Source organism: Silurus meridionalis, chromosome 3 (assembly GCF_014805685.1).
Source record: "Silurus meridionalis isolate SWU-2019-XX chromosome 3, ASM1480568v1, whole genome shotgun sequence".
Classification (NCBI taxonomy): Eukaryota; Metazoa; Chordata; class Actinopteri; order Siluriformes; family Siluridae; genus Silurus; species Silurus meridionalis.
The window spans coordinates 9,784,351-9,798,915 of NC_060886.1; the positions used below are offsets into that span (position 1 = coordinate 9,784,351).

A 14,565-nucleotide genomic window follows, 5' to 3' on the forward strand; every position below is an offset into this window, starting at 1 on the left:
GCCAGAGAGATAACAAGCCAAAAGGAATTCACATGATGGGAAAAGACTCCCATTTTACATTCCACCAGCAAAACAGTTTATCTAAGTCATCTTGGCCAGTGTTGATGATGAAAAATAGAAAGATTTGGGGATATCCCACTGTTTTGAGAAACTGAACAAATGTAAGAAAGAGAAATTCAAATGACTGCATCTTAAACTTAGTTCTTTGATAATATGAAATGATGTTGCAGGTTTATTTTCAGGAGGCCATATTTCTTGTTTTCTGCAGCAATCGGTCATTCAGTGAGACACCTCACTTCATGTTCAGAGAACCAGGGTTAGGAAAGTAACATAAAATTCTATGAAAGATCATTAAGCTAGACATTTACCAAACACAGACAGATTTAGTGACCACACTCAGGACAGAAATAGATGGATGCAGTGAGAGTAGAAACAGTGCTATCTGTGCATGCAGAGAGCATTTCCTGCACCTGTGTAACCTTTACCAAAATATTTAATTAGTCTTTCATCATCTGCTTGTGAATTGTCAGGTTTGTCAGGAAGTTGGTGTTGTCACATTTTTACATAATTCATATGTAAAACTTAAATGTATCAAGGTGGCTCAGTCATTGCCAAGCAGCTAGAACAATGGCAATGGAATGTGAAAATTTATTCAAAATGACCCAGTAACCAATTGGATAAAAGAAAGAAGAAAATAATAAAAAGGCAACTTTGACTCACCGATCAGTTCAGCTATCGCACTGAAAGGCCAGGTGTGGTAGTAGAGTTTGTATGTAGATACCATGGATTAATCTATGCAAGGAAGACAATGTCATATCAAGAATAAGGCTGATATAAAAGATGAATGAATATTCCATCTTAATATTATCAAACAGTTTCTTTAATATGATAAGCTAGAAAGAAAATGTTCTGAGATCAACCAATCATCTGTTGCACATCTGTGTTGGGGTACAAAGAAGAGGATTCATAGTAATCCAGGTTTAGCTTTTCATAAGATGAGTTTAGTGGAAGTTTGAGTAGAAGTGGGATTTTTAAGAAGGGGGAAAAGAGGAAGGCCAAGGAGGAGGTTCATGGATGTGTTGAGGGAAGACATGCAGGTAGTTGGTGTGAAAGAGGCAGATGTAGAGGACAGGGTGGTATGGAGACAGATGATCCGCTGTGGCGACCCCTAATGGGAGCAGCCGAAGAAGAAGAAGAAGAAGAAGAAGTACTATCCAGTTATATTTTAAATGATATTTTATGTTTTATATATATATTAGAAAATATTAGGAGTAGACAAAAGAATTTAACTGTCAAACCCAGTGTAGCACAAAAAAGACTAGTTGTAACAAGGCACAATAGATAATCATCTATCTGCCTCCTTTTGACCTCACCCCTTGCTGCCACAGTGGCATTCCCTCTTTTTTCAGGGTAATGAGACCTAAACCACTTTTATACTTGTTTTTTGCTCTTCTGCATGCTTTAGCCCCAAAGAGAAGGTTGGAAATGCATATGAGCCGTACAAGCTTAGTGTTAAAAATGAAGAAGAGACTACTTTAGAGAAAGGGGGCCATGCATTGGGTCTATATGCCTGCAAGCAGGATGAGCCCATTCTTAGCACTAAATGATATCTGTTAGGCCAGATTTTGTGAATTTAAGACACTACATACACTATATTTTTAAAAGTATTGGGTCACCTGGTCATAAGTATGGTATGTGATTTTTGAGCATTGCATTCCACATTTAGTCCCAATTTGCTCTTATAATTCCCTCCACTCTTCTGAGAAGATGTTACACTAGATTTTGGAGTGTGCTTATGTATATTTGTGTTAATCAGCCACAAGGGTTTCACAAAAGGCAGATACTGATGTAGGTGAGGAGACCTGGGGTGCAGTCAGCATTCCAATTCATCCCAAAGGTGTTCAGTAGGGATCAGATCAGAGTTCTATAGCAGGCCACTCAAGATCTTCCTTTCTAAAGCATGTAAACCAGATCTTTAAGGAGCTCACTTTGTGCACAGGGGCATTGCTATGCTGGAACAGGTTTGGGTTTCTAAGTTCAAGTGAATGCAAAAATTTTATTAAAGCGCATCTAAAGACATCCTGTAATTGAGTGCCTGCAGCTTTGAGGTAACAGTTTGAAACACATATTGCAGGAAAGGTCAGGTGACCCAGTACCTTTGTAAATATATTGTATGTCCCTTCTATATGCAGATTTGAAAAATATAATGATGAAAAGGGGGAAAGATAGTAAAGTAGGTAGTTAAAGACATTGGATTTGTAAGTGAAAGGTTGTACGTTCAAATTCCAGAACCACCAAGCTTTCAGTACTTAACCATCAAATGCTTAGTTATACATTCAAGTTGCTCTGTATAAGGGCATGCCACATGCTGGATATGTAATGAAGGAGAATATATATTGGCGGGCCAGATGTTTTTTAGACTTTTACACACATAATCATCAATTAAATAATAATTTTAAAAAATCCATTTTATTTCTTTTGGTGTAAATGAGCTGAAATATGTTGCAAAGAGTGTACAAAATCTAGACTTGCACTGACATTTGAATAATAACAGGAAGCATCCTGCACTGATGTGTAACAACATATATTTCTTTGATGATGCACAAACGTGTTATAGAAACCTTTTCATTGTTGCATGTGTGGTCACAGTCACAAGCTGCCACTGGCACTTAGGCAAAAAAAAGGTAAACAGGAAAACACCAAATGGTCTAAGAAAAGTAAAATATTAAGAGATATAGTTTCATAGGAAAAAGTAGCAGAACTGGTATAAAAAAATACTGTTTATTTCTACTTATTGAAACCCTCATTAACAAACATACAGAGTTGCAAAAACAGAGCATGATGTGAAGTAAAATTATCTTAAAAAATATTTAATTTATTTTTATCTTTTGGCTTTCAATTCTTCATAAAAAAAAAACCTTACTATATATGTGTATACTTATATATATATATATATATATATATATATATATATATATATATATATATATATATATATATATATATATATATATAGTAAGTATACAACAAGTAAAATTATATATATATATATATATATATATATATATATATATATATATATATATATATATATATATATATATGTATATAAAACACACACACACACACACACACACACACACACACACACACACACACACACGTGTGTATATACACACAAACTACAAAAAAAGTTTACATACTTACCGAGCTTAAGGGTATCCCTTAATTTGTTATTGTTGCTGCCATCTTTAATTCAGCTGTGTGCAGTTACAATGTGAGATTCTTATAAAGGGGCAAGTGATTTTTCTGCTGTTTCGAAATACAGTACAGGAAAGATGCTTAGATTTTTAAGCTTTGGTGTAACTCCCCCCCTTGTGAATCACTTCATATGTTAGATGCTGATCTGTATATTCAGTGACTGATTTGAATTTGTGCCAGTTTATATAAATCTCACAGTAGAAGCAGGATGTAATCAGATCTATTACTACTGTACAGTATATTTCATTTCTGGTAGACAACTTTCACTCTATGGCTAGTGGACTTTGTGTGCAGCTACAATGAATTAACATTTAGAATAAAAACATAAAATATCTTCAATTATAAATCTGTTATAAAGATGAATAAGATCAGCATGAGCTTGATAACACTGCATCATAGAAAACACCAAATAACAGAAAACAAGAAATGTTTTAAAATTACCTTCTAAAAAACACCGGTTGTAATGTTTCACAAAGCTTTGAATTGCACACATCAGAATGACTGAAAATGTGAATAATTACTTTGGTTATTTACTGCTACAGTAAAACTTTCGGCTTCTCCCATTAGGGGTCGCCACAGCGGATTATCCGCATGTTTGATTTGGCACGTTTTTACGCTGGATGCCCTTCCTAACGCAACCCTCCCCATTTATCCGGGCTTGGGACCGGCACTAAGAGTGGCTGGGGTTGGTTCCCTGACCAGGGAGCAAACCCGGGCCGCAGCGGTGAGAGCGCCACATTCTAACCACTAGACCACCAGGGGACCTTTTTTACTACAGTGTACCTACAAATTGCTGATTGAAATGTAGCCTAGTTATATCCTTAACAATCACTGAGCCTGAAGTTGTTTCTTTATTTGTTGTTGCCATCTTTATGCAGATCCAAAAATGGCTTCTCATACAGGAGCAGGAGACAATTCTGAAGTTATGAAGAGATATTGACTTATTATAAAATTTGGAGAAATACTTCACTTCACTATGGAGAGTGAATGCTAAATGTACATTTAAGTATTGAATATATTTATTTTGAATACATACAGTGTTGTAGTTCTCTCCAAGTAAATGTGAGGTCCTCGAAAGTCATTGCAAATTTGCTCTATGAAGCTCTAGAATGGGTAATATAATTTATAGATATTAAAAACTCTCAAAACATCAAAAGTAAACAAAACGTGATTTTCTAACCAAGTGTGTGTGGATTTTAAAGAAGATTTAAAAGACATGCAGAATTTCTGTTCTCCGTAAGTCAGTGAAAACACAAACACACAAAAAAAGACTAGCTGCAACAAGGCACAGGTAAAAAAAAAAAAAAAACACCTTTCAGTTCAATCTGCCTCCCCTTGACCTCACCCCCTGCTGCCGTAGTGTCACTTTTTTTTCAAGTTAACGAGATCTGAAGTTAAAGAGAACCAACACTCATGTGTCTTGCTTTTTAAGGAAATGCTTCTTAACATGCGATTGTCGAGTGTCACGAGTGATCCCTAACTGTTACAAAAATAATTTTGCAGAGATCTTTGCATCTCTGTTTCAGATATCTTAAATGCTGTAGAGAGCGCCACAAAATGTTTCCAGTTGGTAGTGCATGACACTTTTAGAGTAGGGGCCACAGAAGGATGCCTGCAGGATAAAGTCTTCCTTAGTAATAGATGTCTGTCAGGCCACACTTAATGGACTCTACAGATGTGAACTCTCAAAACATTGTATTTTTAATTTGAAAGTTGTAAGTGACACTACTGGGCCCTTGAAGAAGACCCATAAGTCTTAGCTACTCAGTTATACATGATAGTTGCACTGGAAAAGGGTATCTGCCCCATGCTATATATATGTAATAAAAGAGAATATACATTGACTCAGATGTTTTTTTATTATTTTTCAAACAAGAACAACATGAAGAAAAAGTCTACATTCAAATGTAAATGGTATCATTTTTGGTGTAAAAGAGATTTTATTATCTTGCAAATAGATCACAAACAGGAAATACCCTATACTGATGTGCGTGACAACATACAATTCTTTGATCATACAAAAGCTTGATGTAAAAAACTTTTTGTGGTCACAGTTACAATGTGCTTTTGGAAACAGGAAACCCATAACATCATAGTTTTCTGAAAGATTTACAAAAAATAAATAAATAAATAAAACCCCACTCCTAAAAAACACTCATTTAAAAATATACAGAATTACAAAAACAGAAAATAATTATATAGGAGAAAGAACAAAATTCATAATTAAAAATCTTTTGGATATTGATATTATAATATGGTATAATTTTTATGTTTACTGTCCATTCATTAATTTTTTTTTTTGTGATAAAAAAAAAAAAGGGTACATATCTGCAAGAGTGAAAGGGAAAGTTTATAGGACTGTGGTGAGACCTGCTAAATTGTATGTTTTAGAGACAATGACAGTGACAGTGGCATTGAGTAAAAGACAGGAGGAGGAGCTGGAAATAGCAGAGCTGAAGATGCTGAGATTTTCATTGGGCGTGGACAGGATTAGAAATAAGCTTATTAGAGAGATTTTTTTGTACATGCGCATGTAGGATGTTTTGGGGACAAGATGAGGGAGGCATGATAGAGGAAAAGAGGAAGACCAAGGAGGAGGTTTATGGATGTGGTGAGGGAAGACATGCAGGTAGATGTTTTGACACAGGCAGATGTAGGGGACAGGGGGTAAGGAGATGGATGATCCACTGTGGTGACCCCTAATGGGAGCAGCCGAAAGAAGAAGAAGAAGAAGAAGAAGACTGTCCATTCAGCGTTTTCATGCAAATGTATGTCTTTAAAATTAAAAGACAGGAAAAAAAATCAGTACTTTATGCATTATTCACCCACATTGTATAATTAATCATTTATGTACTTTAAACGATTGTGCTATTCTGGTGATCACTGATTCTGTAGATGGTTCCTCTGCAGGGGGTGAACTAATCAATTTTTTGAGTGAGAATCGCTATTTCCTCTAGGAGTTCTTTTAATCTGAGCCTATAAATGAAGAGAAGCTCTGAGTTATTTTATGACAATAGTCTACAGTTTTATATTATTCTAAACCACACAAACTGTATCATCATGCAGAAATATAATAAAGATTGAAGTGAAATTGTGCTCTTCTAGATTAAAGATCATACCTGTTTTTTTGTGGGTTATTGGTGTCTTGACTGATCTCTGATCTACTCTCTGGTCTCTCCTGTGTCTCAGGCTGCTGTGAGTGTGAGTCTGTTTCTTGTCCTGAGTTGGAGGTATCTGCTGAAGTTGTTGCACTTACTTCATCGGAGGAAACAGGGAGATCTGTCTGGACTTCTTGATCTTTTACTTGGACCTTTTCTTTTACACTTTCTCTTCTTACCTCTGCTAATTCGTTCTCCAGGCTCTGACAGTGGCTTGCCAACCTGCTATTCTCTTTGTCCAGATTGTCCACCTTTGTATGTGAGGGAAAGACAAGAAAATTCATTACAGTAATAGATTTGAAATCAATGTACCCCGCATCACTGGCAATGCATTTTACTTTGATTTGTTTGAGTTGCATTTTTCTTTCTAACATTTCTAACATTCCACCATCACATTTCAGTATTGCCTTTCATAATTACTAACTCTGATTCTTTTTTTTTCCCTTACCTTTTCTTGGAGCTGCTTTATTGTCTCACTGGACTGCAGGTAGTTTTGCTGGTCTTTGCCATAAACCATAGCTGGGTTTGTGGCTGTTGATGGACTATCTGGTGTGTTAGAACCACTTGTATTTTTATGTTTCTTTTTTGGTGGGTTCTCTTGATCCAGGTTCAGTCTTCTCTTGCTAAAATGAAAGCATAATTAAAATCACTCAGGTGCCCTTAATGCCTCTTTATTGTGAGAAAGTGATCAAGTTAAGTAAAATGAAATGGCTTGAGTTTCATCTCAACCACATTCAGCTGGGACTATACACAGTCAAATGAAACAATGTATTTACAGGACCAATATCACACAAAATGGTGAAGTACCTTGTAGGAGTAGAATGAACATTGGTGTCCTGGGTGTTCACCGAAGTTTTATCAAAAGGGCCTAAATTATTTAAACACAGGTTACAAGAAAACTATTAAAAAACAAAAAAAAAAAAAAAAAAAAAAAAAAGAAAAAAAAGAAAAAACTGCATAGGAATACACATATACTGATTTGGTCTTTACCTGCATGAGAAGAAAAAATGGAGGGAAATGTGGGTGATGTCTGGCCTGATGGCATGTGGCTAGAAGGGCTTTGCTGAAAGGATGAACATGAATTATATGAAAGGACCTATAACTATGAATGTTTGAGTATTACATTCTCAGACTGTAATGCATAGATTATGTAATTAATAGAAATTTAACAGGTTTCTCTTCCCTAAAATCATGATGCGTTGTTGGTCTACCCACTATGACAGTCTGATATAAAGTTTAAGTGCAGTAGATCATAATTAAATTATTGATATAAATAATAACACAAAGCAAAGTGCCACTCACCTAATAAGTGTTACATCTAGCAAATATATGATGTCTAGCGGATGTAAGTTTCATTGAATTGTTTTACAAAAGGAAACCAACCTCACACATTTAAAACAGCCGCACCACAATTAATACACAGATAAGTAAAAACAAGATGCTCAAAATTACCAATATTACCTAATTACCAAGATTATGTAATTATTTTATAGCTCTATCTTTATATTGCTCAAAAATAATTTTACACATTTTGCACCCATGGAAATACTTTGTATTTGATTCAAGGCTAGATTTCTATAAAACACATCTGTACACTATTAAGAGGTATTTCTTTTACCCCTGACAAGAATAGAATGGAAAATCTTCCATAGTCATAAATAATATAAAAAACAACACTACCTGCCCCCTGTTTGCAATCTTCTCCTCCAGGTTCCTCTGATATGATTCACTGTTTTAAAACACACACAAGAGTATCTATATATCTATATCTATATATATCTATCTATCTATCTATCTATCTATCTATCTATCTATCTATATATATATATATATATATATATATATATATATATATATATATATATATATGTATATATACACACACACCGGTCAGGTATAACAGTATGACCTTATAACATATATAACGTATAACCGGTGATTAAATAACACTGATTTTCTTTTTATCATGGTACCTGTTACATATATATGGTATGTACCTCGGTTTTTAAGCCATAGTTCGGTTTAATTTACAGTTAGTGGAAAGAAATTTAAAACATAAAATTGCTTGTCATTTTTAACACAGTTTATCTACATATCTACATATAAATACATATTTCATCATACTGTAATAAATGTCCTAATTCTTTCCATACTTTCACTCACTCCCTGGATATGCGGAATTGTCAGGTTTTTTCCTTTTAAAAGAAACTCTTGAAGCTGTACATAAAACACTAAAAAATTCTTAGTGCTAGCATTAGCCGCTAGCCATTTCTTGGGTTCCGGTACAAAGTGAGTAGCCACAGTGACACTGTGCTTACTCTAGTTTCTTTGGGTTTTTTTTATTTTTTTTTTTTATACCCCTGGCATTGTTGTGTATATTTTCAAGTTTAATAAGAATTATTTAAAAAATGCAGTTAAAGTGCGTGGTGGAGACCAAACAAACTTGCAGTCCACTGGCGGGAACTAAGATTTTAACTATGTTCCACACGTAAGAAGGATTGCATTCGGTACACAGGTTGCATTGCTACAGCACTATAGTCAAATGTACGTTTTCAATAGTGGACAGGGGTCAACAGCAGTAGTTATGCAGCCACATATGCATCAAGATGTGCTGCACTTTGTGTTCTGACACCTTTCAATATATATATATATATATATATATATATATATATATATATATATATATATATATATATATAGTCAAACAGAAACACGTGCTGCATTAATTGTAAATTAATAAAATGTGTGCCATAAAATTCATTTGCGTTAACACGTTAATAACACATCATTTGTGACAGCCATAATTTATTTATTTATTAATGCATAATTCACTCACTCCATACTTACTCCTGTTTGTAGGTTTTTTCGTATTTTTTATGTTCATCATCAGAATCCTCAGACTCTTCTTCAGTTTCACAACTCCTGAGAAGATAATCACATTAGTTATCATGCACACACAGAGACACACAAACCCACACACACAAGCACACACACACACACACACACACACACACACACACACACACACAGATACAAACCTAAATTTGGGGTCAGAATTCATGTGGCAGAACCACTTTTTAGGGAGCTTTTTACTTTCAATGCCATCAGCAAGTTTTCGCCACTTTAGACAATCATCACATTGAACCCAGGTTTGATCTGGCTTCATCCTGTATGTCCACATAAAGACACAAATCCCTTTAAACAGTCAACAACTAAACAAAACAAGCAAATAACAATGTTTTTAGGTCAAAATCGAGTTTAATATGTATCGCTGTGTCCCTGAAGTGTGTTATAATAATTGATGTGTCTACAGTAAGACTTTATTAGAATTATTATCAGTCATAATGCACATTTTTGGAGATAACACTGAATACTTAATTTACTCTTGCTTGAAGTTTGTGTTTGTGTGTGTGGGTGTGTGTGTGTAGTTTTGTACTTACACAATGTCCTCAACAGGTTTATCACAGTGCTTAAATCTATACCGGACTTCCTTACAATATTCCTCAAGCTTACTGCCTAGACTCAGCATGGTTTTCCTACACAAACACAAAATAGCATGCTGAAAAACACTGTATACATATTTGCACAAACGCTGCAAATCAGAGTTTAAAAAAAAATCTTTGTTGCAAAGTACTTTACTCATAGTTGTCTTATTCATTCTGTCTCTCTGGTCCCTTTTAACTGCTATACACAAACTGTATTTATAGACTAATAATACCTGCACATTGTCCATTAAATGTATTTGTAAATTTTACTCAAACACACCTGTAGATTTCTGTATTGTCAAATTCCTGCTTGTTGTGAGTTGGTGTGAGGTAGTTACACTCAATCACCCCGATAACACCTACTCCCATTCTGTCGACCTGGTTGCAGAACACACAACACAGTAAACAAAAGTGAATAAAACATGTTTTGTGTCCTTCATAAAAATCACTAAAGAAATGGATTTGACTAGATATCAAATGATTTTGGCATAAATAATTTTCTTATGTATTTTCTTGCATGATAAAAGTCTAACATTTATAATCCATCATATGCAATGGTCTGGTTTAAAATAAAGCTGGTTGTAAATGTAAATGAGTTTTTTTCGGATAACAATAGATAACCCCCAAGATCAATTTCTAACACCTGAAAATCTTGTAATGCATGTGGTTATGTATGCCAAAGCCTTAATAAAAAAATAGACTGAAAACTTTCTGTAAATAACACGATTGGAGATTGGAACCCTGGAAATTAGTTGTTGTTTATAAAACCACCATTGTCTCAATTTTATCTGTTCTTTCAGGTATCTAACACCTGGATACTCAATGCAACAAGGCTCACCAACAGTCAACTTCGAAGGTGTTTGTAGATAATACTGAATGTTAGTTGATGTTTACTAATCCCTAATATTATATAGATTATCTTTTAGATGTGGCTCCAGAACGCCATCCTTGTGATGAGCCTATTTTAGCTGAGATAAGCATTTTTTTATACTTAAAAAGTTTTGAGTGTTCATTGGCACTTTTGTTATGCATGTCAGCTGGTGCTAGGTCTGAGGGCATTGGCACAGCTTCACTTTCAGCACTCTCTTTTGAGGACGACATCTGGCAGGTTATTGCCATGGAGGTAGTAGATGATCAGTTTGGTGTCATTCTCAGGCCCAACGTTCATTAAAATTAATTTCAGCAACTACAGTTAAGCAATAATAATTTGCTGTTGTTCTATTTTTTTTTTTAGGTAATGGGAAAACAGAATCATGGATACATTTTAAGAGCTATAAAAATTAAAAAGTTTGAAATAAAGAAAATCCCCCAAAATTCAGTCACATCTACAATATTGCATATTGTTGCATATTGTTGCAACAAAATGCAACAATATTATTTATTTATTGTTAATTTTTATGAATCAGAAAATTAAATAGTAGAGAATATAAAATTAATTTAATATTCTTTTTAAGTCAAGTCAAGTAAGCCAAATGTCATCCTTAAAAAAAGAAATCAAGACTTGGAAATGATATTTCTATAAGTTCAGAGGGGACCGTATCTGTGGTCATCTATATATTCTTGCTTGATTTTCCTGTTTAATTCTGCTCCTGTATGCAGATTATTAAACATAATGACACTTATATAAACTGTATGATCCTCACCCTGCGCTGGCAGGTGACATGCTCATAGGCTTTGATGAGACGATTATTGTGGTACATCATCAGTCCGTAATGCTCTTTGGTCTTTGTGTTGTATCCAAATGTTATTGGTACTGCCTTTTTCTGTGACAAAAGACTTAAGGATCATAATAGTTATACTTTCATAAGTTAAATTGGTCTAATATTTGGCAAAAGGATACAAGTTGAGGAGAACAGACAGGTTTATATGAGTCCTTAATGACGCTTCCTAGAGTTTTAGTGATAAACTGCGTTTCTACTTTTTGTCCTTGAAGGATGATCTGCATTTTTGGCTTAAGGTACAGGATACTGCAGTATGCCTGAATTAAGAGCAAAATAAAGACAAATGAGACTATATGTGGACTAACATATAAATATAAACATATACATATATAAATCTTAAATTTTTTTTTTAAGAATTATGATCTATGATAATGAAACTAGTTGTGGATAGTGCATAAAAACACACTTGTTTTCTCTGTTTGTTAGTCACACTTCACACAGATTTCCATTTATTTACACGTGACCTTGTGTGTTACCTCCTTGTAAGGTTTCCTTGTGCATTTATGAATTGTTCTTTTTTTTATGTTTAATATATCGGGTAAAGTGTCAGATCTTGCATTTTAATAGTAATTTACACAGTGAACATTTCAATATTCCGTTGTTAAATTCTCACCCGCAGTGAATATTCACTCTCAGGCAACAACAAACGAACTGCACTTTCACTTTGCTGGCTCTTTGTCCCCCTGGAGCTCTCGCACACATCAACAGGGATCTGGAAGTCACAGCGATCCTTTGTGAAGTCAAATTCTAACTCACCTGAAGATGTTCTGCAACAAAATCATTTTAAATCAAACAATTAATCGTAGAGTAAATTAGCCCTTTAATATAATATAATATAATATAAAAAAACCATTTGGTGTCCTGATGATTTAAACATCTTAATTAATGTAATATATTTACAATATATCTTCATGCTCTATGTTGAGTTTGGTTTCACTAATAAACATACATTTGCATAAAGCATCCATATCTGTCCATGTTAATGTTGATTAGAGTATAAAAAACTTAAAAAGAATTATTTTAAGGTACATTTAGAACAGATAAAATGTGATTAAGTTGCAATCAATTACAAGTTAACTCATGACTTGTTTAGTTTTTTGAGTAAACTATATATATATATATATATATATATATATATATATATATATATATATATATATATATAGTAAGTTTACACATAAGTATTGAACAAAGGGTCTAGATTAATAAGAAAAAAATCAGTTTGAACAATTTAAGTATCCAGCTGCAACATAACAAAATCGATAAAGAGAAAGCATCTGAATACTTTCTGAATGCACTGTATATATACCTGCGTAGGTTCCAGATAATGATACGGGTTCCATTAGAGCCGGCACACAACCCTTCAAAGACACTAAACTCAGACAGCAGTTCTTCCTTGGTGTTAAACAGAGAATATTTCAGGATATCATGAAGAGACTCTGCGTGTTCTGGTGTATCACTGAGTGATCAACAAAGTTAAGCACCAAACTGCACAGAGGAACCTTTAACATTCAACAACAACCACAAGCATTCATTTAAATTTTTGTGCCACTAACGGGCTTCAAAGTTTTAAATAATTGCCCCCTTAATAGCTACATACAGCATCATATTCATACATAAATTAAGAGTGTTATGGTAGTTTAAGTGAATAGATGTATCTGTGTACTATGTACCTTGCTATAGTTTTATTTTTCTTCTGCAGTTATTAAGATTGTTGTAGTAGATATGTCTTGTTCACTGCTACAGTACACCATTCCTATTAAATCTAGCTATCTCTCTGTTTTTAGGTAAAGGATATCAGTTTCTTTGTTTTTGGTGAACATGACCATAGGCACTATGACATTCTGTGCTCCTGTTTTCTCGAGGTAAGTCTGTGACAGGAGACCCACACACATGGTGTTGGCTTTCTTTGTGAACACGATGGCATCTTTCCCCAAACGCATGGAGCCCGACTTAAATCCATTACCATAAAGACCCACTGGAGCATGACCTCTTACTGCCTTCTTATCACTGAAGCCAAAGCTGAGAGAGAGAAAAGAGAGAGAGAGAGAGAGAGAGAGAGAGAGAGAGAGAGAGAGAGAGAGAGTGTTAAGTTCTGTATACTGTATACATTTTGCCCGTAATAGTTTATGTTTACTAGTAATTAGACTAGTAAATAGTAATAGTTATTTAGTGGATTTCACATTTGATCCCTTAAGGATAACACTGGCTTCATGAACACATTCCTACCTGAGCATATTGTGCATTGTGTTATAGTCCATGCCTTTTCCATTATCCATGAAGATGAGACAGTGCTGGTCTTTCATTTCTGTTTTATTAATCCATAATCGTTTTGCACTGACATCTGGGTCATACGCATTGTCTAAAATAGGGGGAAAAAACATGAAAATCAGATACTATCCAATGTTACTTTAGGACAATTTGCCAGTTTCATGTGTTCTTGTGATTGTTTACATATTTACCAAGCTCTAAAATGCATGAAGCAAAGTTATCATTGAGAAAAACATAAAGTCCTTTCATTTTAAAAACATCTTTATTATGTTTAAAATAATGGCATGGCAGATCAGGAGTCAGTCCTGGGACAGTGGGACCAGAATGCAGCTTGGAACAAATGCCACACTACTGCATGGCCACATTTTCAGATTTTCATTGGTGGGAACTGATGTTAAACCCAGCACACACACATACTTTCACACACACACCTTTTGGGCAAAGACATGCACACAAATGAGGGCTTCCTCTTGCATTTTTGCATTTAATTGCAGATGTAATTTTTATTTCCTGAATGTCTGCATAGTGTGCATTCCCCATGCAGGTTGGTCTCTAAAGCTTGTCAAACAAAGATTAAAAAAGCTGTCTCACCGATCAATTCTGCTATAGCACTGAAGGGCCAGGTGTGGCTGGTGGAGTTTGTGTGCAGGTATCGTGGACTAACCTTTA

The 14,565-nt window shown here is 34.5% G+C and overlaps 1 protein-coding gene across 1 annotated transcript in view; it reads right to left on the reverse strand.

Annotated features, from left to right (window-relative positions):
• Positions 1–14,565, reverse strand: part of LOC124381425 — a 32,677-nt gene that overhangs the window by 16,221 nt on the left and 1,891 nt on the right. The window contains exons 2-17 of the mRNA XM_046843038.1: positions 14,488–14,560; positions 13,855–13,987; positions 13,424–13,647; positions 12,935–13,088; positions 12,239–12,392; positions 11,745–11,882; positions 11,548–11,667; positions 10,185–10,282; positions 9,860–9,955; positions 9,458–9,586; positions 9,267–9,341; positions 8,100–8,148; positions 7,410–7,482; positions 7,227–7,287; positions 6,868–7,042; positions 6,381–6,670 (exon numbers count right to left, since the gene is read on the reverse strand). Of these exons, the coding sequence (XP_046698994.1) occupies positions 6,381–6,670; positions 6,868–7,042; positions 7,227–7,287; positions 7,410–7,482; positions 8,100–8,148; positions 9,267–9,341; positions 9,458–9,586; positions 9,860–9,955; positions 10,185–10,282; positions 11,548–11,667; positions 11,745–11,882; positions 12,239–12,392; positions 12,935–13,088; positions 13,424–13,647; positions 13,855–13,987; positions 14,488–14,560 (2,042 nt within the window). The remainder of the gene's footprint in view (positions 1–6,380; positions 6,671–6,867; positions 7,043–7,226; positions 7,288–7,409; positions 7,483–8,099; positions 8,149–9,266; positions 9,342–9,457; positions 9,587–9,859; positions 9,956–10,184; positions 10,283–11,547; positions 11,668–11,744; positions 11,883–12,238; positions 12,393–12,934; positions 13,089–13,423; positions 13,648–13,854; positions 13,988–14,487; positions 14,561–14,565) is intronic.